This window comes from Eleutherodactylus coqui, chromosome 3 (assembly GCF_035609145.1).
Source record: "Eleutherodactylus coqui strain aEleCoq1 chromosome 3, aEleCoq1.hap1, whole genome shotgun sequence".
Classification (NCBI taxonomy): domain Eukaryota; kingdom Metazoa; phylum Chordata; class Amphibia; order Anura; family Eleutherodactylidae; genus Eleutherodactylus; species Eleutherodactylus coqui.
Genome location: NC_089839.1, coordinates 63,048,035 through 63,071,704, shown reverse-complemented (window position 1 = coordinate 63,071,704; position 23,670 = coordinate 63,048,035). Strand labels below are relative to the sequence as shown.

The 23,670-nt window shown below is 46.5% G+C and overlaps 1 protein-coding gene across 1 annotated transcript in view; it reads right to left on the bottom strand.

The window, feature by feature from the left end:
- Positions 1-9,501, bottom strand: part of TMX4 (thioredoxin related transmembrane protein 4) — a 64,058-nt gene extending 54,557 nt beyond the window's left edge. Inside the window, exon 1 of the mRNA XM_066595664.1 lies at positions 9,292-9,501. Coding sequence (XP_066451761.1) covers positions 9,292-9,452 — 161 coding nt within the window. The 5' untranslated portion in view covers positions 9,453-9,501. The remainder of the gene's footprint in view (positions 1-9,291) is intronic.
- Between the last annotated feature and the right edge of the window lie 14,169 nt (positions 9,502-23,670).

The window sequence follows — 23,670 nt, the reverse complement described above, 5'->3', positions numbered from 1 at the left end:
GTACGGAGCCCAACAGATCGCATTGATTTGCGCAGCACAGCTTGTTCTATCGAATGTGATGGAATTTGTGACAGAAGCTCGTTAAGAACCTCAACCACAGATGCGAATGGAGCCTAAAGGGCCATTTACACTGGACGATTATGGTGCAGAATGCGTTCAAACAAAAATGCGCAATAATCGTTTAGTCTAAATGCAAAGTGAAGCTTTACTTTTCGTGTGTAGTTCACTTTCAACCAGCATAAAAATCATCGCTGGTTCGGTCACTTCTCGCTACATCTAACAGCTCCCCGCTTACAGAATGATGCAAGTGCAAAGTCTGCAGGGAGGAGCCTGCTGCAATGCCAATGTGCAGACTTGCAAGTAAGCAAAGCACCCCCCTCCCCCCCCCCCCCCCCCCCGACTCCTCGGGATCCATCCTCTGAGCACCATAAAGTAAGTGGTGCTCACAGGTGATGACAGGTTCCCTTTAAGTTTCACCTGCTAAATGTCAAGTTGACTTTTGCTACATCAACTATTTTTATTTACTCATCCATGCCAAGATCAGCTCAGAATTTAAAGCGATTGGGACTACTATATATTAGCCTATTAATGCACATTTGCATGGTATTCACGTCACCTGAGGCTGAATTGACCCCCTAATGCCAACCTATGCAATTGTGTAGTACATGTACCCTCGGAGCCCACTGCAATTTGTGGCTTAAAGGGTTATTCCACTTTTTCCTACTAAAAACCTATTATCAGGATAGGTCATCGATGGCAGATCAGCGGGGGTCTGCCACTCGTAAAGCCCCGGGGTGGTCACTGCGTGTATGGAGCAGCCTGTGGCAGAAGTAGATGATTGTATTGGGCCTGTCTGGTATTACATGCCGAGTCCCATCAAAGTGAATATGAGTCAATATGTTATACTCGAAGCCACTGGGCAGTGAATCGAGGGGTCCGCTCCCAGCGCAAAGACAACTCCATATGCACAGTGACCAGGCCTGGGGGAACAACTGATTGTCGGGAGTCGAAAGTGGCAGACCGCTGCCATGGATGATCTATCTGGATGATAGGTTTTGAATAGTAAAAGGTAGAACAACCCTTTAAGCCATAGACCGCCAAGTGCTGCACCAAAAAGCATCGTCCGTGACAGATCATTGATTTACAGGTTGCAAACCTGGGCTATTAAAGGAAACATTTTTCATACAATTTATAAAACTTTCCACCAAATCATTTTTCTATTCTGTTTTTACTTTCTAATTGCGTATTTTTAGTTAGATTTTGGGTGCTGCCACTTTGGCAGACCTACAGCTCTGAGCCGCGAACGGCAATTCACAGATTAGCCTTACAGTAACCGAATGGACATAAGAAACCTTAGAGGACTCCTCGTCTCATAGGCAATGGAGAGTGTTGTGGGCGTGCTCTTTGTAGAAGTCATGGTGCAGGGAGGGGGAAGAAGGTGAGCTGTGACCATCACCTCTTGTGAATGGTGACCCTGTGTTTCCCTTCATGGATATCCTCCCTGTGATGACAATGAGCTAGCTGCTGAAAAGCAATGCCTCCAATTAGCAAGAGAAGCCAAGATAAAGGGATATCCTGCCCATTTTAAGTTAGCAGAACTTTTCTTTAACTCCAACACAGCGGTTTATTTTTTGGCCAGAGCCACAAAAATTCCAATCCTTTCCTTAATTTCTTTCTGCTAGACACCTTTGGAGGTATACAGCTAGTATATACTGTATCCTGTGGGTGGCATTTGCATAGGGGCTGTCATATTGTGCTAATGGGCACAGGAAATAAGACAGACTTTTAGGTTCAAGTAGTCATTTGACCTTTTATTACAGATTTCTGTTGCAAGATTGCAATGCTGCTGTAGTGTTGGGATTAAGGGAATAAGTCAATCCTTACATAATAATCCTCGAGGGCTCAGGATGAAATCAATTTCACAATGTTTAGTCTTCTCATCTGAACATTCAATAACCACAGATTTTTATTATAGTCATAGACCTCCAACAAAAAGAAGAATCATGTCATCATAAAACCTAAGTAGAGCTACTGAAGAGACGAGCAACCAGCAAGAAGGGTGCCTACTGTCAGAAACACTTACCACTGGCAGCTGCATACAGAGCAAAGTTAACAGCTGCCTGATAGTAACTAACAGCCATCTAACTGAGCCAGTCAGACTGCACCCATATGTCCCTGCACAGGGGGTTAGAATGGGCTGGCTGTGACTACTAGGGAGGCCTCTTCTAATTGCTGTTGGAGCCGGTGAGCTGTGTCTATTTGGGTAGTGGTGCACCTACACTAAGTGAAAGGGTGGGATCACAGTTTTTATTACTAGAAGTGGTACACTGCTATTCTACTTAGGGGACCAAATTCTGACTACTGGGGGGAAACAAAACCTCAACTGATGTGTAATTGTATAAGGGTTCCTTAACAGTGGCGTTGGCGATATCAGGCAGTGATTCACACCCGATATCGCACTTTCCACCATTGTAAAAGCCCCGTGAATGCGAGGCGTTTTCATGTGCAATATCATTACGGCTTCAATGTGGGTGTATTGGCACCCATATTTTGTGCATGCATTTCAATGGGAAAAAAAGCATGCTCTATTTTATTAAAGGTCCCTAGAAGTGAATGGGGGAGGGGCACAGATGCGCATGCAATAAGTATGGAGACGTGTGAAACACTGCGTAATTCCACTGAAATAAGAACATATCTGAAACTAATTAGCCATTTTAAATTATGGCGTCTTTGTTCGACGCACGCAAAAACATCATTCATTCTGCAAATACACACACACCTGCATGAAGCTGGCCTAAGGGTGCTTAAGCACCTGATAGTCGTCCCGTGTTGAAGCACCTGAGAGTCCCAGTGATTGTCACACTTTCAGACAGTTTCAGGGCAGGATGCAGGCAAGTATAATTGTTTTATTTTGCTGACAGAACCCCTTTAAGTTGATGAAAATAGTCGAATTCAACCAAAACGATCATCAGATGAAATGTTAGAACATACGATTGCTTTAGCTCACTTTTCACTGTATATATATATATATATATATTTAAAAAAAAAAAAAAAAAGTTGGTTTGAATTTTGATCCGATATGGGACGAAAGGTCTTTTGTGCAGGAACGACCCATCTTTGAATGACATAGATGTTAAAATAAATTGTTCCAAAAATAAAAGTTACAAAAATTACAGAAAAAAATTAAATTATATACATAAAAAGAAAAAAGAAAATGACCAACTGCCAGAGCGAACCAAAACCGTCGCCGTATGCGCCCTGTAATCCGAAACTATACCGATTATATATCAAAACCTCCGAAAACAAAAATGAGGAACTCATTCCCATACTTTAGTTTAGCATAAATAAACTCATTTTAAGAATAAACAACTACATTTTTTTTAAAGCTTTTTACCCCCAAATAAAACTGAAAAAAGTACGGTAAATGAAAAAAAGATATTAAAAAATAACCCTATGGAAAAAAAATGCTGCAAAAATACTTTTGGTAGCGGACAACAAAAGAAAGAAGAAAAAAAAAAAGAAATAAAAAAGGGTAGTAAAACCACCACATGGGTAAGATCCCTTAGAAGTGTCTGGTCCTTTAGTACCAAAACACCATTGTGCTTAAGGGGTTAAAGTTGGTTCAAATTTGCTAAAGCATCATGTAAAGAAACAAAACCAACAGAAATAACTGCTTTCTACTTCAGGAAACAGCTGCCATCACCATAATGAGGTGGAGAAAGGACCCTGATGGTCCCTGTGGCGTGTTTATTCCTTCACAAAACACAAAAACCTGCCTGGCAGATGATCTGAAATGACAGGACACATTCTGTTCAACACCCCAGACAGGACCAGCAAAACGTTTACAAAAGGTGCCTGTCACAGACATAGTTCCGCACCTTGGAAGTCCTGGCCACAGCTAGAGAATGCTACATTGGCAGCATACGTAACTATTCAGATTAGGCTGCTGTGTGCTTACAGTATGAGTAGCACTATTTATGGCCATTACATGACTTTTTTGGAAGTTTGACCCTCAATCTTCTCTGAGCAGGTGGGTGGAGACAAGCTGCTGTGATACCTCCCATACACAGAACACACAGATAGCTTTTTGTAGCTCTTTCTCACATACACAGAAGCAGCAGCAGCATAGAAAGCATTATACAGTAGTACCGAGCAGTGTAGCTGTGAATCAAGCACTGAAGAGAGATAAAACACTTTTAGGTATAGCAGTATCTGTGTGAGTCTATCTGCTTCAATCTCCAACAGCACTCTCCTCCATCCCCTCCCCTCTCCATTGCTTTCTATAGGCAAATGCCATAACAAGAGTCACTTAAGGGACTACTGAATGGCTCCTCTCTTAACAGGAACTATGCAAGTACTTGTTAAGAGAATAAAATGCACTGCAGGACCAAGGAAAGAAGCAAATATAGATTATAGCACATTCATGTAATTGGTACATATATATGGGCTTTGGTGTAGGATATATAACTAGCACAGCCACTGCTATGTGGTTAGTTTTATTCTGTGGAGTCAGCATATAAAACGGGCAACGCAGTGTTAAAGGGGTTGTTTCATCAGAGACAACATTTTCTTCCAGAACGCGGCAGCTGGGGTGATCACCTGACCTGACGGCCCCAGGTCCCACTCCCGGCAGTTGATTTTTGCCAGGGAAACCCATAGCTAGCCATGCATTTTCTTGGGGCTACATGGCAACTTTGGCCATAAAGGGGGTTGAGTAACCAATGATCACTAAGTAGTGGTGCAACATAACGCTAATGATAAAGTCGAAGGTTGCCGCATATGTCATGACGCAGTCACAAAAAAAAAAAAATCCAACCTGCTTAGTTTTTCGCAGTCACAGCAATCAGAGACTCACGTTGCAACTGCATTGAGTTCAATGGCAGCGTAATGCAGAACTGTGTTAGTTGCGCGACCCCTATTGTGCCCAAAGTTGCCATATAGCTTCAGCCTTACATGGCTATCATACAGATACATGGCATTCCATGTAATACAAAGGCAGCAGGAGTCCACTAGATGAGCCACTCGTTCTGTCTCACAGAGGGGGTCCTTAGCAGAGGACCCTCCTCTATGACTTTTAGGGCATGTGGACAAGACTTGCCTTCATGAGATAACTTCATTACTGTACTGTGACTACCAGAGAGCACTGATAGGGGTCTTAGGGTGCTTTCACACCTGCTCCATTGGGGAAAGGGGAATCCCAGCGGCCGAATGGTTATATCTGTGGGCGGAACTGAACACCATCGGGCGGACCCCACTGACTATAGTGGGGTCCACCGGCTTTCCACCCAGCTTCCCGGTTTTGGGACGGAAGAATAAGCGCAGCATGCAACGCTCTTTCGGTGTTTGCAGCCAGATCTGCAATGGAACTTGCGGCCTAAGGTTCCGTCACAGATGTGAAAATGGCCTCAATGTAGCAGTTCTTTAAAAGGGCTGTCTGGGTGTTACACTGTTAAAAATAGATCTGAATCTGGTCTTTGTTTTGGAAAGGCTACCACGGTCACGTGTTCTCCTGGCATCACTACTCAGATGCTGGCAACCATGATGCCAGGAGAACGTCATGATTGCTGCAGCGGTCAGGTGGTAGCCATTCCAAAACTAAGACCGGGAGGACTGCGGGGCTGCAGCGCTGGATCCCCAGGGAAGAGGACGGGTAAGTACCCTGCTGTTATCATTCTAACAAATTTGGATCTTTTACATAAAATTGTGCAAACCCCCGGACAACCCCTTTAAGAAGAACTGGAAACAAATGTAGTAGATGAACACAAAGTACACACTAATGAGATCTCAGATTAGAATAGGTATGTGTGATCTAGAAGCATATGTCACGCTGCACTCAATGCCAGTGTGCATGAGTCAGCCGCTAGAAAAAGATTGTACAAACTTAGTCCACAAGCGAGAGGAAGACGTCCGGCTGCCGAAGAGAAAACCAGAACTACAGATTGTGTGATAGTGGGCCAAAGTGGAAAGCAAAATGTAACCCGCCCAAGACATCTCCACCCTGGAGCTTTTCGGTTGCCTCCTTTACCCACAAGCAATGCCAAGTGCCAGGCGTAGGCCATATGTCCACTGGTAAAATAAAATTAAAAATCTGCAGCGGTTTTCCCGCAGCGTGATCCGCGCCCCATAGGGATGCATTGGACACCCGCAGGTAGTTAAATACCTGCCAATGTCATTTTCCCCTGAGGCGCAGATTACATCTGCGGGAAAACACCCGCAGCATGCTCCATTTTTAGTGCAGGTCTCCTGCGGGGACGGCTCCCGCAGGCTTCTATTGAAGCCTATGGAAGCCGTCTGGATCCGCGGCACACCCGCAGCTGAATTCCTGCTCTCCGGCGTGGTAGAGCAGGAGATACAAAAAAAAAAAAAAATGGAGTGCCCGGCGCATGCGCATGGCACGCTGCCGGCGTGCCGAGCACATCCGTCGGGCCGAAGAAAGAAGATCCGGCCGCGACAGAGGGAAGATCCGCAGCGTCCGGACAGGTAAATTAATCTTTTTATTAGCTTCATGTCCGCGGGACAGGAGGGACCCACTGCGGGATTCTGCATGGAGAATCCGCGGCGGGCCTGATTTTCCCCGTGGACATGAGGCCTTAGTGTTATCAGTGTGCGGGCCCCTATGCTGGCAGCACCGGGCATTACACAGTCCGGTCACAAACCAACACTCCAACAACATGGAGGTGGTAATGGCAAAAAAAAAAAAAAAATCCACATAAAAATCTCGTCAAAAACACGTGCACTTTTTTGTGCGCTATTTCGGGCACTCAAATTGCCGGTTTTGAAGCTTTTTACAACAATTTGATGTTGCCTTACAAATGAAAAGTTAGATTTATCCGGACCTGATCCTTCAGGCCGGCTTCACACAAGCGTATTCGCGCACGCAATACGCCGTCCAGAGCCCATTCATTTCAATAAGTTCCTTCACATCCTCATATTTTACTTGCGCATTTCAGTCCCGCAAAAGACCAAAACGCATTAATTTTCCTGTGCATTTGCGCATGAAACACCGAGTAATGATGGCCTGTCCCGAGGCAATACAATAATGCGGTCATTAACTCGCCCACCCATGATGATTACACACATGCTGTCCCAGGCTACACAGCAAAGCTGACAAGTGGAGTGCAGTATCGCCCGGGGTATATGTTACCTTGGGCACATACATATCAATGATCCCCATTTCCCGATTCCGGCCAGTGAGGTTGGGGTCACTTTTTAGGCACAGCTGAGGGTATAGCTACAGATGAAGCAAACTAACCTGACACTATGTGTCGGACGCACAGTTGCAGCAAACTTTAACTTAACTTTTCTTCCATGGCTGTTGTGGCGTAAAGCAACAAATGTAAGTCTGTTGAAACTATGTATCTATCGAAACCGTCAAGTTGGCATTTGCTACATCTGTACTTTCTTCTGAAAAGGTCACAGTTTGTAGTAGCGGATTATCTGGGAAGCCACGGCTCTTTATCAGGCTGACCTTCTGCCATAACACGTCTAGTGGCTGCTAAGGGGCACAGCGCCATGACTTGCACGAAGAGATAACGTCTGGGTGGGTTGCCCTCATTCACGGGGCACGTCGTGGAGGGCAAGGCGGCTCCATCTGAATGCAGTGGTTACTTAGTAGCTGAGAAGTTGTATAGCGCCAACTTATTCTGCAGCACTTTCACGAAATGTATTTATTACCCCCCACCAAGGAGGATACTCATTTTACTGACCTCAGAAGGCTGATCCAACCTTGAGCCAGCTACCTGAACCATGCGGGAATTGAACTTGCAACCGTCAGGCTGTCAGTGAGAGCTTAGGACTGCATACTGCTGCCTTAGCACTGTGAACAGTCTAATATAGTATAGTAGCCATCAAGGAACATGTTCTACTACGTTGGACAAGGCAATGAGAGGCACTGGAAGCACACAGCTCCATACACTGTGTAGTGGCACAAAATGGTACTTCGGGCTCAAGTCACACATAGCAGGGGGCGGAGCCCTGCCGATTGTTTATGACCTACATTATCCTAAGGATAGGTCAATAATTAAAAGTTCAAAAGTGGAACCCCCTTAGGCGTCTGTTACACAAGCGTATGGTCACTGCGCGTAATACGTAGTACCCATCTCCCATAGGCTCTAACTGTGCCTCTCCCACACAGCGCCAAAAACCAGCACTTCAATGAATGGGATCATGCTTACGGATTTTTTTGCACGCGCAGAAGTAAAACATGCTCTTGCGCAAATGCACTTACGTCCATGTGACACCGAGGGGTTGTCCACAAATTCTGACCAATCCTCAGGATAGATCAATAGCAGATTGGCCACTTCGGACCTCCTGATCAGCTGATACCCAGACCAGCTGTCCATGGGAGCAGATAGCGCTGTCAACTGCAGTGGTTGAGTTTGGTACTACAGGCAAAGATCACATTAAAGTCAACAGGAGCTGAGCCTGCAGTACCAAGTTGGGCCACTACAATACAGACAGCACTCTCTGCACAGAGGATCAGCTGATCGGTAGCGATCCTAAGAAGCAGACGCCCGCCGAGCGTCCTGAGGATCGGGCACCAATATGGGGAAGTCCGTAAGAGAACGTGCAATAGGGACACTGTGGCGTTTATACGCAGCGTCCCGAAGCGACAGAGCGCGATTTTTTATTTTATTTTTTTAAAAAGAGGACTAAGTCAGTCTGCGGATGGCGCCGTTCGTGATATACGCGGTCACCTGCAGTTATAAGTCGCTGCCCTACACAGTGGTAAAACGAGGCATACATGCAATGTTTTACGCATCCGCTCGTGTGCGCCCGGCCTCAGGCTGGGTTCTCACCCACGTATCTGTACGCGCAAAATGTACTGGCGCAATATTTATAGAATAGAGCTCATTCATATCAGTGGGTGCGCTCACACGGGCGGATATTTTAATGGGTGCCCTCACATGTGCGGATACTTCCTGTACATTTACGTAGCAACAGTCTCCAAAGACGTCAGTGGGGGTGGGGAGAGAATGCGCAAGCAGACGCGTGAAACGCTGCGCAATTCTGCTGGGAATGGAACAGATCTGGAACTCGCTGCCACCCGCAAGCCAACTTATTGTACGGGCGTTAGAGATACAGTAGAGTGCGCCAATGTGCACGCAAATAGTATTGGTCATTCCGCGACTGGCGTGAATGTGGCCTGCGCCCTGTGAGGGGTCTGCAGCCAGACTTCTGGGAGGGTCACCCCCTCTAAGGGGCGGGCCCGTGACTCGCCCTGTGATTGGCCCCCGGCTGCCCCCCCACAAGGACATAGCGCAAACAATGCCGGCGCCGTCACCTACTCACAATGTCACCATCCACTGCCCCTCCAGCACCGCCGTCCAGTTGCCGGCCGTCACCGTCCTCACACCGCGCTCCTCCTCCGCCGGCTCACACAGCCCGCAGCACAGCGCCGTCAGTACGGCCAGCAGCCCCCTGACAACCGCCCGCCTGCCGCAGCACGCCATCACGTCAGCCTGTGCTGTCAGGAAGTCCGCGCGGCTTAACCCCTGCACTGCCGGCGGGGCGGGGAGGGCAGAGCCTGCTGACGGGCGAGGAGGGCCTGCTGTCACACAATGCCCGCCTCACAGGGGGCGCTACGGGCCTGTGTCCTGAGGGGGGAGCTATGGCGGCCACTAGTCTGTTGTAACCACAGAGCTGTGTGCCTGCATGTATGATGGCCTAATGGCTACAGGCTTCTGGGGTATACATACATACACTCATATACCTATATATGCACACATATATACAGTCATGTATACACACATATATATACTCACACACATTATATATATATATATATATATATATATATATATATACTGTGTGTGTGTATATATATATATATATATATATATATACACACACACACTCATATATACAGTGCTATATACACACACCCTGTTTCCTTGAAAGTAAGACCTAGCATAAATTTTGAGACCCTGTTTTATTTTCCGGGAAACGGTATATGCACTGATATATACACACACGGAGCAGGACACATATACACCCATTATACACACATATATATGCACTCATATATACATATACTAGCTGATATACCCGGCTTCGCCCCAGTTTAGTTAATACAGATGTTTACGTGTTGTTCACACAGAAAATTTTATGAAGTCGTAGTTACTTTAGAGGAACCGAGGAATAAAGTATATATACACATAGAGGAGCGTTAGATTCTCCTGAGGCTGCATGTACTGATGTCCCTCTTCAGAACGTGCCACCACTCCCACTCTCTTCACTTAGGACCTAAAGAATGCTTGCACCAAATTTCACGCTTGTATGACACCATGAAGTTACATTATATAGGGGTGCACTTATTTTGGCAATTTGCATTGAATCGAGTTGTGACCCCTTTACTTTTCCCATGTAGGACCTAAAGAATGGTTGTGCCAAGTTTCATGTTTGTACAACACCCGGAAGCTAGAGAATTAGATTAGGTACATTACACAGGGGTGCCAATACTTTTGCAATTAGCATTGAATAATTGAGTTGTGACTAGAGATGAGCGAGCACCAAAATGCTCGGGTGCTCGTTACTCGAGGCGAACTTTTCGCGATGCTCGAGGGTTCGTTTCGAGTAACGAACCCCATTGAAGTCAATGGGCGACCCGAGCATTTTTGTATATCGCCGATGCTCGCTAAGGTTTCCATTTGTGAAAATCTGGGAAATTCAAGAAAGTGATGGGAACGACACAGCAACGGATAGGGCAGGCGAGGGGCAACATGTTGGGCTGCATCTCAAGTTCCCAGGTCCCACTATTCAGCCACAATACCGGCAAGAGTGCCCCCCCCCCCCTCCCAAAAACTTTTACTTCTGAAAAGCCCTCATTAGCAATGGATACCTTAGCTAAGCACCACACTACCTCCAACAAAGCACAATCACTGCCTGCATGACACTCCACTGCCACTTCTCCTGGGTTACATGCTGACCAACCCCCCCCCCCCCCCCGCACGACCCAGTGTCCACAGCGCACACCAAAGTGTCCCTGCGCAGCCTTCAGCTGCCCTCATGCCACACCACCCTCATGTCTATTTATAAGTGCGTCTGCCATGAAGAGGAACCGGAGGCACACACTGCAGAGGGTTGGCACGGCCAGGCAGCGACCCTCTTTAAAAGGGGCGGGGCGATAGCCCACAATGCTGTACAGAAGCAATGAGAAATCCAATCCTGTGCCACCTCCATCAGGAGCTGCACACGAGGGCATAGCAATGGGGAACCTATGTGCCACACACTATTCATTCTGTCAAGGTGTCTGCATGCCCCAGTCAGACCGGGTTTTTTTAAATAGTCACAGGCAGGTACAACTCCGCAATGGGAATTCCGTGTGCACCCACAGCATGGGTGGCTCCCTGGAACCCACCGGCTGTACATAAATGTATCCCATTGCAGTGCCCTGGACAGCAGAGCTAACGTCAGATTAAATGCAGGTGGGCTTCGGCCCACACTGCATGCCCCAACCTGACCGGGGTTTTTTATAAGTAGACACTGGCAGGTACAACTCCCTATTGTGAAGTCCCTGTGGCTCCCTGGAACCCATCGGCGGTACATAAATAAATCCCATTGCAGTGCCCAGCACAGCTGAGGTAACGTCAGTTTTAATGCAGGTGGGCTTCGGCCCACACTGCATGCCCCAGTCAGACTGGGGTTCTTTACAAGTGGACACATGTAGGTTACACTCCGTGTGCACCTACAGCATGGGTGGCTCCCTGGAACCCACCGGCGATACACAAAAATATCCCATTGCATTGCCCAACACAGCTGAGGTAGTAATGTCATGCTTAATGCAGGTGGGCTTCGGCCCACACTGCATGCCCCAGTCAGACTGGGGTTTTTTACAAGTGGACAGATGTAGGTTAAACTCCGTGTGCACCTACAGCATGGGTGGGTGCCAGGAAGCCACCGGCGGTACATAAATATATCCCATTGCATTGCCCATCACAGCTGAGGTAACGTCCGATTAAATGCAGGTGGTCTTCGGCCCACACTGCATGCCCCAGTCTGACCGGGGTTTTTAATACATAGACACAGGCAGGTACAACTCCCTAATGTGAAGTCCCTATGGACCCACAGCATGGGTGGCTCCCTGGAACCCATCGGCGGTACATAAATATATCCCATTGCAGTGCCCATCACAGCTGAGGTAACGTCAGGTTTAATGCAGGTGGGCTTCGGCCCACACTGCATGCCCCAGTCAGACTGGTAATATGTACCTTAACAGTAACCGCGTTGGTGGGAATGTGGTGGCGACTGCGGACCTAGTAGCGCGGTTTTATTTAGTTGGTTTTCGGAATGTGGCCAGGATTAAGTGGACCGTGGCGGGGGGATGGTGGGGGGGCTCTCTTGTGTCGGTAAAGGTGAAATTCTTGGACTGCCACCAGACGGACCAATGCAAAGGTATTTGCCAAGAATGTTTTCATTGTTGGAGGAGGAGGGGGATGTTTTGGAGGCACTACGTGTCCTCTCCACGTGTCCGTGGTTATATGCACCTTAACAGTAACCGCGTTGGTGGGAAATGGCCTCGCCACCATCATGTCTTTGGGAAGCCTCCGTTTCCACACCCCAGTGACATAGCATTAGCAGCGGTATAGGTAGAGCCCAGAATTAGTAACATTTCAGCGGTAGCATTAGGGACAGGCCCCACTAACATATCACTAGCAGCATTATAGGGGGAGCGCAGTCTTAGTTCCATTTCAGCAATAGTAGCAGTCAAGACAGGCCACAGTAACATTCCCGTTGCAGCAGTTTAGGGAGATAACAGTCTCTTTCACATTTCAGTAGTTGCAGTATAGACAAGGCCCCAGTTACAATTATGTAGCTAAAGTGTAGGCCAACCCCACACACCTTGCTGTACCATGAGTGCAGGCGAAGCCCATAAAAAGTACTAGGATTACACTGTAGGCGAGGGCCCAAAAAAATTGGTGTACCAACAGTACTAATGTACCTCAGAAAAATTACCCATGCCCAACCAAGAGGGCAGGTGAAACCCATTAATCGCTTTGGTTAATGTGGCTTAATTTGTAACTAGGCCTGGAGACAGCCCAGTTAAAATAAAAATTGGTTGAGGTGAAAGTTTCAACGCTTTAATGAGAATTGAAACGTATAAAAATTGTTTACAAAAATTATATGACTGAGCCTTGTGGGCCTAAGAAAAATTGCCCGTTCGGCGTGATTACGTGAGGTTTCAGGAGGAGGAGCAGGAGGAGGAGGAGGAGGAATATTAGACACAGATTGATGAAGCTAAAAGGTCCCCATCTTTGATGGTGATAGAGAACGTAGCTTCCATCCGCGGGTGCAGCCTACGTATTGCTTACGTATCGCTGCTGTCCGCTGGTGGAGAACAGAAGTCTGGGGAAATCCAGGCTTTGTTCATCTTGATGAGTGTAAGCCTGTCGGCACTGTCGGTTGACAGGTGGGTACGCTTATCCGTGATGATTCCCCCAGCCGCACTAAACACCCTCTCTGACAAGATGCTAGCCGCAGGACAAGCAAGCACCTCCAGGGCATACAGCGCTAGTTCAGGCCACGTGTCCAGCTTCGACACCCAGTAGTTGTAGGGGGCAGAGGCGTCACCAAGGATGGTCGTGCGATCGGCTACGTACTCCCTCACCATCCTTTTACAGTGCTCCCACCGACTCAGCCTTGACTGGGGAGCAGTGACACAGTCTTGCTGGAGAGCCATAAAGCTGTCAAAGGCCTTAGAGAGTGTTCCCCTGCCTGCGCTGTACATGCTGCCTGATCTCTGCGCCTCCCCTGCTACCTGGCCCTCGGAACTGCGCCTTCAGCCATTAGCGCTGTCGGATGGGAATTTTACCATCAGTTTGTCCGCCAGGGTCCTGTGGTATAGCAACACTCTCGAACCCCTTTCCTCTTCGGGAATGAGACTGGGAAGGTTCTCCTTATACCGTGGGTCGAGCAGTGTGTACACCCAGTAATCCGTAGTGGCCAGAATGCGTGTAACGCGAGGGTCACGAGAAAGGCATCCTAACATAAATTCTGCCATGTGTGCCAGGGTACCTGTACGCAACATTTGGCTGTCCTCACTAGGAAGATCACTTTCAGGATCCTCCTCCTTAAGTATTTTGCTTAAATTTTTTTAAATGGCGAGCTGAAACACCAGACAGATACTGTATGCAGCGTATATTATGTATACTGTTTCCCTCTGGACGGGATGACGGCGGTGATGTAACGGGCACAGCAGAGCCAGGAAACAATTTTGCGCAAGCCTGCTGTAACGCTTAGCTGCGTATTAATTAGGACTACTACCCCCAGCAGACACACAGTACACTGAAGACGGTCACAGGCAGCCCAAATATAGTATTTTTCCCCAATTTTTTTGAAAAAGCCCACTGCCTATATAGACAGTATATCTCTTTCACCTTTCCCACTGTCCCTGCCTCACCAGTACTGCCCCTATACTCTGTACAATGACTGCAGACTGAGGACGCTATGGTCTGCATGCCCGATATACAAAAAAAAAATGTGCAACACTGCTAAAAGCAGCCTCAACAGTATTGCACACGGTTAGATGTGGCCCTAAGAAGGACCGTTGGGGTTCTTCAAGCCTAAAATAACTCCTAACGCTCTCCCTATAGCAGCAGCATCAGCAGCACTGTCCCTGATCTATGTCAGAATGCATCTGTGGCGAGCCGCGGGAGGGGCAGATTTATATACTCGGGTGACACCTGATCTCGCCAGCCACTCACTGCAGGGGGGTGGTATAGGGCTGGAACGTCACAGGAGGAAGTTGTAATGCTTTCCCTGTCTTTCTATTGGCCAGAAAAGCGCGCTAACGTCTCAGAGATGAAAGTGAAAGTAACTCGAACATCGCGTGGTGCTCGCCTCTAGTAACGAGCATCTCGAACACGCTAATACTCGAACGAATATCAAGCTCGGACGAGTACGCTCGCTCATCTCTAGTTGTGACCCCTTTACTCTTCCTATTTAGGACCTGAACAATGGTCATGCTTTTTTATGCAGTCTCCTGGCAACATCAAAAAACGCAGCAAATACGCTTGTTACATACATGTTCACAGTATTTTTTTTGCACTCCCACAGACTTGAAAAGGTTGAAGGGTTGTCCTGTTATAAACTATTTATTGCCTATCTTCAGCACAGGTCATCAGAGGTAGATTTGCAGGGGTCTCCTGGTGATCAGCTGTTCGCCAGGCCAGAAAACATTTGTATTGAGCTGATTTCTGCAGACAGCAGACAGCTCCATTCTTGCTGCAGTGGCTAAGCCTGGTATTGCAAGCCAAGCTCCCATTGAAATCAATGGGAACTTTGTCTGCCATACCAAACCTGACCACTGTGTTAGGAATGGAGCTGTCTGCTTTCTGCAGAAATCAAGGTGGTTTGGTGAATAGCTTCTGGACGACAGACTCCCGCCAATCTAATATTGATGACCTGTGCTGAGGATAATTTACAACTGGACAACCCCTTTAAATACGAACCAAAATAGGGCGTACTGCAAAGTCTGAGTACACCAATGCAGAGCAGTGGTGCCGTATTTTGTCCATATTACGTCCTTAAACAATAAAGACAGAAAATCTGCCCGTGTGAATGAGGCCTTGGTCGTATCTGTTTCTCGGAGTGCAAAGGGTTAATTTTCTATGGTTTTTGTCAGACACTTTATACCCTTCTTCAATCCAAGGATCATTTAGGCACAAGCCTCGGGGCTGGTTCACACTTGCGTGACAAGTCTTCTGCTGTTTGGCTCCATCCTAGGAGCCAAGTAAGGACAAAAGCGGAAGTCTACTGTGACAAGTATTTGCTTAACCCCTGCACTGCTGCCCGTGGCAGATTACCTCTCCTGATGAGACTAATGGCAGAGCAAGAAGAACGCTTTAGTTGACGGGCTATGTATTACTACACAATGCCCGCTTCACAGTTGGTATACGGTCTATAAGTGGCGGTGCCATGTACCATGGGCCTGTATCATGGAAAATCCATGACTGTTGCCAAGTATGAATACATATGTTCACATAGGGTATTGCGCTGAATCGCCTGCTGTTCCGGCATGCAAAGAAGTATTATTTACAGTTCCAATCACCTACTTTGGGCGATGGCGGCTTGGCTTTTAGTAAAAAGACACTTGTGGTTTTTGGGTATGGAACGTTAAAGAAAAGCAAAGATAATGGAGTGTAGATAAGTGGCAGGAAATTAATGAAAGGTCGCCTCAGGGGTGGCTAATGTTTAGATAATGTGAGTAATGGGGAATTAGCATTTCCAATGTACTGTGTGGAGTTCTGATCATACTATAAAGGCTTGACTGAACAGGCCAACATTAGAACCGCAAGGGTTACAGTGATATTATACAGTATTGCAGTACTCTAGGTAGCTAGATGAAACTAAAAGCAGCAGGGCCGGACCCACATGGCGCCAAATGGAACTCATTAACTGTAATGGGTTCCATTCAACGCTGTTATGTACTCTGGCATTTTCACGGACAGAATAGCGCTACAAGCACAATTGTTTCATCTGTGATTTTTGCGGAAGTTCTGAACAGAGCCCCGATATCGTTATTACCAACATGCGTTTTTCATGCTGATCAAGACGTTTTTCATACAAAAATGCCTCGCATCACTTCTGTGGAATTCTGATCCTTAGGTGCGTGTTTCATGCGCATCAGAGGATCGCAAGTGCTTCCCTGTATAGAAGCCTGTCACCTTCTATAAGCACCATATATACAGTTGGTTGTTGTGCTGATAGGATAGGTCCCGCTGAGTCCGGGGGTGTAATTTTTAAACTTACCAGTCTCCCTGTTCTGGTTCTGTTGTAGGCAGTTAAAGAGTGAAGTTGTGGATGGAGTATATCTCCCTCCCAGGCTCTTAGTCTGGACAGGGTGGCGGTCCAGTCCACAACTTCACCCTGGTTCTTAGGAAGCTCAGCTGTAGGCACTGACCCCGTTAATTCGGGCATAAAAGACTGCAGCTCCCAAGGAGTCAGTGTCTGTCAAGCTGAGGAGGGAGCAACACCTCACTGTGTGGACCTGAGCACCCTGCGTGGTGCCCCTGTTGTTTTGAGAGGAGTTCTCCATTTTGCTTTGTTTGGACTTAACCTTAAAGGGGTTGTCCCGCGGCAGCAAGTGGGTCTATACACTTCTGTATGGCCATATTAATGCACTTTGTAATGTACATTGTGCATTAATTATGAGCCATACAGAAGTTATCAAAAGTTTTTCACTTACCTGTTCCGTTGCTGGCGTCCTCGTCTCCATGGTTGCCGTCTAATTTTCGCCGTCTAATGGCCAAATTAGACGCGCTTGCGCAGTCCGGGTCTTCTTCTCTTCTCAATGGGGCTCCGTGTAGCTCCGTGTAGCTCCGCCCCATCACGTGCCGATTCCAGCCAATCAGGAGGCTGGAATCGGCAATGGACCGCACAGAAGAGCTGCGGTCCACGGAGGGAGAAGATGCCGACGGCCATCTTCACCGGGTAAGTAAGAAGTCACCGGAGCGCGGGGATTAAGGTAAGCGCTGTCCGGTGTTCTTTTTTAACCCCTGCATCGAGGTTGTCTCGCGCCGAACGGGGGGGGGGGGGGGGGGAGGGGGGGTTGAAAAAAAAAAAAAACCCGTTTCGGCGCGGGACAACCCCTTTAAATAAAACTGAAGCATGTTTTATGCACTTTCTGTTCTAGTGTGTCTTTGCCGCCCCCACCCCCTGGAGGACTTTCTTACACTGTCTATTAGGGCTCTTGCACACTTGCGTTTTTCTTCCGCGTTTTTTTCTTTTAACATGAATGTCAATGCGACTTTCTAATGTTAAAAACGCATCACACAAAAATCGCAAAGCACCAACTTGCGATGCCTTTTTAACATTAGAAAGTCCCATTGACATTCGAGTTCAAAAAACGCAGTGTTAAAAAAACGCAAGTGGGTGGGAGCCATTAGGGTAATTTCATACGGGTGATCGCGTTTTTGCCATGAGAAAATCGAGGCAAAATCACATCTTTTATTCTCTGCGTTTTGTGTGCGTTCTTTTTTATCGCAAAAGTCAATGGGGTTTCTAATGTTAAAATTGGAACGCGTGTTTGCAGTGTTGGGATGTGATAAAACGCAGGCTCCATAGAATACAATGGGAGATAAAAAAAAACACTGCAAGTGAGAAAGAAGCTATTGACAATATGGAATCGGACCCGGTCGTGCGCAGGCGAGTGAAAGTGTCAGTGGTTTGGGATTAGCGAGGAGATAGAAGTGGTTACATAGGCTTGCTTGGCCTGGTGAGGAGCAGAGTTGTAGGTTTGGAGATTGAATTTGTAAGGCCTCACGTCCATGTGGAAAATCAGGCCCGTCACGGATTCTTCATACAGAATCCCGCAGCGGGTCCCTCCTTTCCCACGGACATGAGGCCTAAAAAAGAAGAATTACTTACCTGTCCGGATGCTGCAGATCTGCCCTCCATCGCGGCAAGATCTTCTTTCTTCGGCCTGGCAAATGTGCTCGGCACGCCAGCAGCGTGCCGCACGCATGGGCCGTGCTCTCTTTTTTTTTTTTTTTTTTTTTTTTTTTTTAAATCCTGCTCTCCCACGCTCCCGCGCCGGAGAGTAGGAATTCAGCTGCGGGTGTGCCGCAGATCCGGATGGCCTCCATAGGCTTCAATAGAAGCCTGTGTGAGCCATCCCTATTGGAGACCTGCACACGCAATCCGCACCTCAGGGGAAAATGACCTCCGCAGGTATTTAAATACTTGCAGGTGTCGAATGCATCCCAATGGGGCGTGGATCACGTGTGTGGGTGACCCACTGCGGATCTGTCTCCGTGGACATGAGGCCTAAAAGAGTAAATCTGCTGATATTTGGGATTTTTCTCCGCAGGCGTTCAGCATACTTAGAGCATCGCTAAAGGAAACATGTTTGAAGCATGTGCAAATTGTCACAGTCTGCATCGGGAGGGCTGGGGAGTTGGGGAATCGGCTTAGTGCTGGGCACTTTTAAGAATTTCATTATAGTGTTTGGCAGCCGCATTGGGAGAGGAGAGGGAACAGATTAGGAACAATAGTGACGGTAGGGAAACTATAAATTGCTGAGTGCTCCTGGCCCGTAGGTCTCTCCCTATGTAATTGGTATGAGTGTTTTGAGAGAGACAAAAATACTTAATCGAAAAGGAAGTTGTGGTCAGAGAGGGAGAGAGAGGAGTTTAACAGTTTAGAGACTGAACAGAGCTGGAAGAAGACCAAGTCAAGTGTGATGCCATCTTTTGGTGTGGGAGAAGTAGTAATTTGTGCAAGGCCTATGGAGGAGGTTCATGATAGAGGTTGAGAGGCAGACGGTGAGATTGGGTAGCCAATGACAATGATGACATTTGGAATTTTACAAAATAAGAAATGGAGCCAATCGGCAAAGTGATCCAGGAACTGGTTAGGTGAGTCCCTGGGGCAATAGACAACTGCCACTCCTAGGGAGAATGAATGGAAGAGTCTGGGGGTGTGAACCTCAAAAAAGGAGAATACAAGAGAGGGTACTGAAGGGCTAACCTGGAAACTGCATTATGGGGAAAAAAGAATGTCTACTCCTCTGCCATGCCTGTTCTTCGATATGGGGGTATGGGAAAAGTGTCCACCATAAGGTAGAGAAGCAGGGAAAATGGTGTCAACTGTCCACTGTGTATATATTTCTTATGTACATGGTTTTGTATGGAGTCGAATCAGTTTCATACGAAGCAGGTACCAGCTGTATTACATATCTGCATTGAAGTCAACATTGGCTGTGCGTTAGCTATGGTCAGCGCCTTCTGCTTCCTGTACTGACTATAGCAACAGTGGCACTGGAAATCAGCAAGGATCCAACCAGCACGTCCCCACCGATCATCTATTGCTGACCTGTCAGTCATCAATAAAAAAAGTTCACTAATAATTAGTCCCATAATACCCCTTTAAAGTCCTGTGAAAACCATCTCTTTTATGTACCCTAAAGTGGTGGCCAAATATATAACTCCTCCAAAAATAAGATCTCATATTTCTATGCTTAAAACAATACAAGGGGCAAAACCAAATATATGAGACACATTTGTGACCCTTTTTACACCAGTTTTGGCATAAAAAAGGTTGGGAAGGGTGTGTGTGTGAGGAGACACCTAGAAGGTGAGGAGACTCATAAGGCCATCCATATATAAAGTCTATCATTGACTTGCAGGAATGCTGCCCTCCAATAGGTGGTGCTGCAGAGGTATTGTTCTATCTCCCTTGGGACCTGCAACTAACTCAAGAACTGACCCAGTCTCTGGCCCAACTATATGTGGCATCCAGGAATACTAAAACATCCAGATGATCTGTGCAATACTGTTTCTATTAGTCCCATAGAAATTAATAGCAGTTACGGAAACAGTGTAGCTCTCCGTGCTATTCTGTTGGCGTAGCTCTCATTCACTTCCAATAGATTTACCGAAACAGCATAGCTCAACCCTTTCGCCTGTTTCTGTACTCCCAGCCTATGTTTTATGTATGGCCTAGCTGCGGGTACCCAGTTAATTGCCCACAAATTGCTGAAGCTGTAATGTCTAATGTATGCAATGATTTAGTAAAGCCTAACGCTTTCACAAATCACGGTAATGGTCTTTTAACTATATTGCATTCTCTATAGTGGCTTCCTCTCACAAAAAAATGACCAATAAACAACACAAACCTACATATACATGAAAATGTGATAACATGTACTGACCAAACTGAACAAGATAGGACCTACTTCCTTCTGCTACTGAAGAAGAGATAACTTTTCCACAATGCTATCACTCTTGTATTTCTGTTATCGTTTTGTACCGTACAGAAAACTTGAGGTCATATGAAAAACTGACAGTAAACTGATAGTTCTGTTAGAAAATACTCCATAATATACTCCAACATTTGTATATTTTCATGTAATTACAAGTCTTTCAGCAGAGGAGAATTTTTAAGACTGCATGCACCTATTGCTATAACTGCGTTTTCCATAAATAAGTAGACGAATCTTTGTAATTTACTTAATTTAAAAGTGATATAATCATTCACATTCTGATACCCCGTCTTCCCCATCTGAAGACCTTTTATAAATACAACACCTAAAACAGATGGTGTATTTCTAACACTCACCATCCTTAGTATATGGTATAATGGCATCTGGCCACTCTTGGTTTTGACCTGTGTCTGATTTACTCAGCTTTCCCGTCTTCTCCTGTCCTGACCTCGGCTTGTACTTTGACCATACTTTATCTGTTCACTTCCTGCCCTGATTCTCTGCCTGTTGTATCGTTACACAAGAACTCCTCCTGTTCTGAGATTGGCTTGAATAGTCTCTACCTGTCCCTCTGGTAGTGTGCTACAATGCTTCTGATTTGTACATGTCAGCTGCCCTTGTACCAAGAATATTCTTGGGGTAACAGTCTGGGGGCCCTTGCAGCTAAGACCATGTCCCAATTGGAGGAGCTAAGGAACAGGGGACTCTCGGTGTTGACCTCTGGAGTAGCCAAAGTCAAATTGGTCAGTGGTACAGTAGGTCCATACCTATCGCATGATATATGGCATCTTTGTATGGGTTCAACACATGTAAAGAAATTTTTATAGTGTCATTAAATCAGATCTTTCACCACATTATGCAGCTCTTTACGTGCATTATAGTATGGGGCAGGTTTGCTCTTCTAGTAGCCCCCATGACATGAAAAAAATATATAGCACCTTGCAGCTATCACAGCTAAAGCTTGGGTGTTTTATGATCAATATCCTATTCCAAAAGAAAAAAAAGACCCCAAAATACTCCCGAACCCTACCAGCCAGAAGGCCTTGCAAGAGTTGAGGACTAGTGGCCTCCCTCCACGGAACCTTAAGTATTTGCATAGGCTGTTACCCACACATCCACCAGAGTTCAATATCTAAGTTTGGCTCAACTAAAAGAGGGAGTAAGGTTGCAGGGAAGGGAAGAACCCAACATCTACACACACCTCTAGACCTTCATCAGGGAGACCCAGAATGACTCTGAACCCTAAAAGATCCTGTGATAAACAATGTGGAAAGTGAGCATGCGGGTGTAATAAGAATGAGGCACGGTGCTCAGGCAGCCCAGGAAAATGGCTGTCAAGTATAAAAATCCCTGATATATAAGGTAGCCAGAAAGCTGAGCTAAAACAGAGGTGTGTGCTTAAATAGTATGGAAAAAACACAGTGTGTGTGCGTGTAAACCCTTAAATCCTGAATCCAATACACATGAGTAGCCTCTGAGAGCATGGAACCACTTTTAGGGCCTCAAGTGACAAAACCGTTCATCCAATCACGCCACACTCTATAATTATTTGCATATCTGCCTGGGATGGACCTGCATAATGAGTTTTACAGCAAAATGACAACCCCTTCTAGATGCTTAATTTTTTTTTTGACAATGAGTATTTATTATCTACTTATTTGTAGAAGGCTTAATTGAAGCTAACACATTAGGAGCTAATGGACAAGAAGAAAATGCACTGCAGAGTGTAAGAAATAAGAGTTACTGGAGGTAGTACGCATTAAGTGGACACTGTAAGGAAGTTGTATTACTGTAAAAATGCCCAAATACACGGCGATCAAGAGCCGGTCTGTTCTGTGACTCCCTACGATATAGAGGTGGGTCTATGGCTTAGTATTGCTTAAAGGGGTTGTCTCGCGCCGAAACGTTTTTTGTTTTTTTTTCCATAGGCCCCCCGTTTGGCGCAGGACAACCCCAAGGGATGTGTTAAAAAAAAAAAATACATATTACTTACCCGAATCCCCGCTCTGCGACGTCTTCCTTCTTCTTCCTTCACCAAGATGGCCGCCGGGATCTTCACCCACGATGCACCGCGGGTCCTTTCCCATGGTGCACCGTGGGCTCTGTGCGGTCCATTGCCGATTCTAGCCTCCTGATTGGCTGGAATCAGCACACGTGACGGGGCGGAGCTGCACGATGACGCGTAGAAAGGGGGCGGAGCCAGAACACCGCTCGTGCCGGAGAGAGCAGAAGGGGAGAAGACCGCACAGCGCAAGCGCGTCTAAAAAAGCAGGAAGACATCAGAATTAGACGGATCCATGGAGACGGGGACGCTAGCAACGGAGCAGGTAAGTGAATAACTTCTGTATGGCTCATATTTAATGCACGATGTACATTACAAAGTGCATTAATATGGCCATACAGAAGTGCTGAACCCCACTTGCTGTCGCGAGACAACCCCTTTAATATAGATACAAATAAAAAGAATGGCTTCAGAGGGCAATTTTTTGTTCCCATACCAGCAGTCCTCTGCTTTAATTGAACAACAGTAATGGGCGCCGTTTGCCTGACAATCACCCCATATAAACCGATCTTTACTGTATATGAAAATATAAGACATTAAAAATTCAGCTACCGAGTGGCCCAGTGAGAGCCTTGAACCTGATCAAACATGTCTGGAGAGATCTGAAATCAGGGGCGTGATTTCAGGTCTCCCATAGGTAGCAGGCCCTGGAGCTTTAGGGGGCCCAAAGTCCTCTCCATCACATAAGAGGATACCAGCATTATAAATGGTACATAATAAGTAGGGGACCCCATTATAGATTTTGCACTCGGGCCCACAAGCTTCTAGTTACACTTCTGCTTGAAATACTTGTGCATCAGTGCTCCCCATCCAACTAAACAGGGGTTCGTAGGATCTGCGGAGAAGAATGGGAGAAAATCTCCAAATACAGCATGCACAAAAAATACTGTAATTTCTACCAAATTAG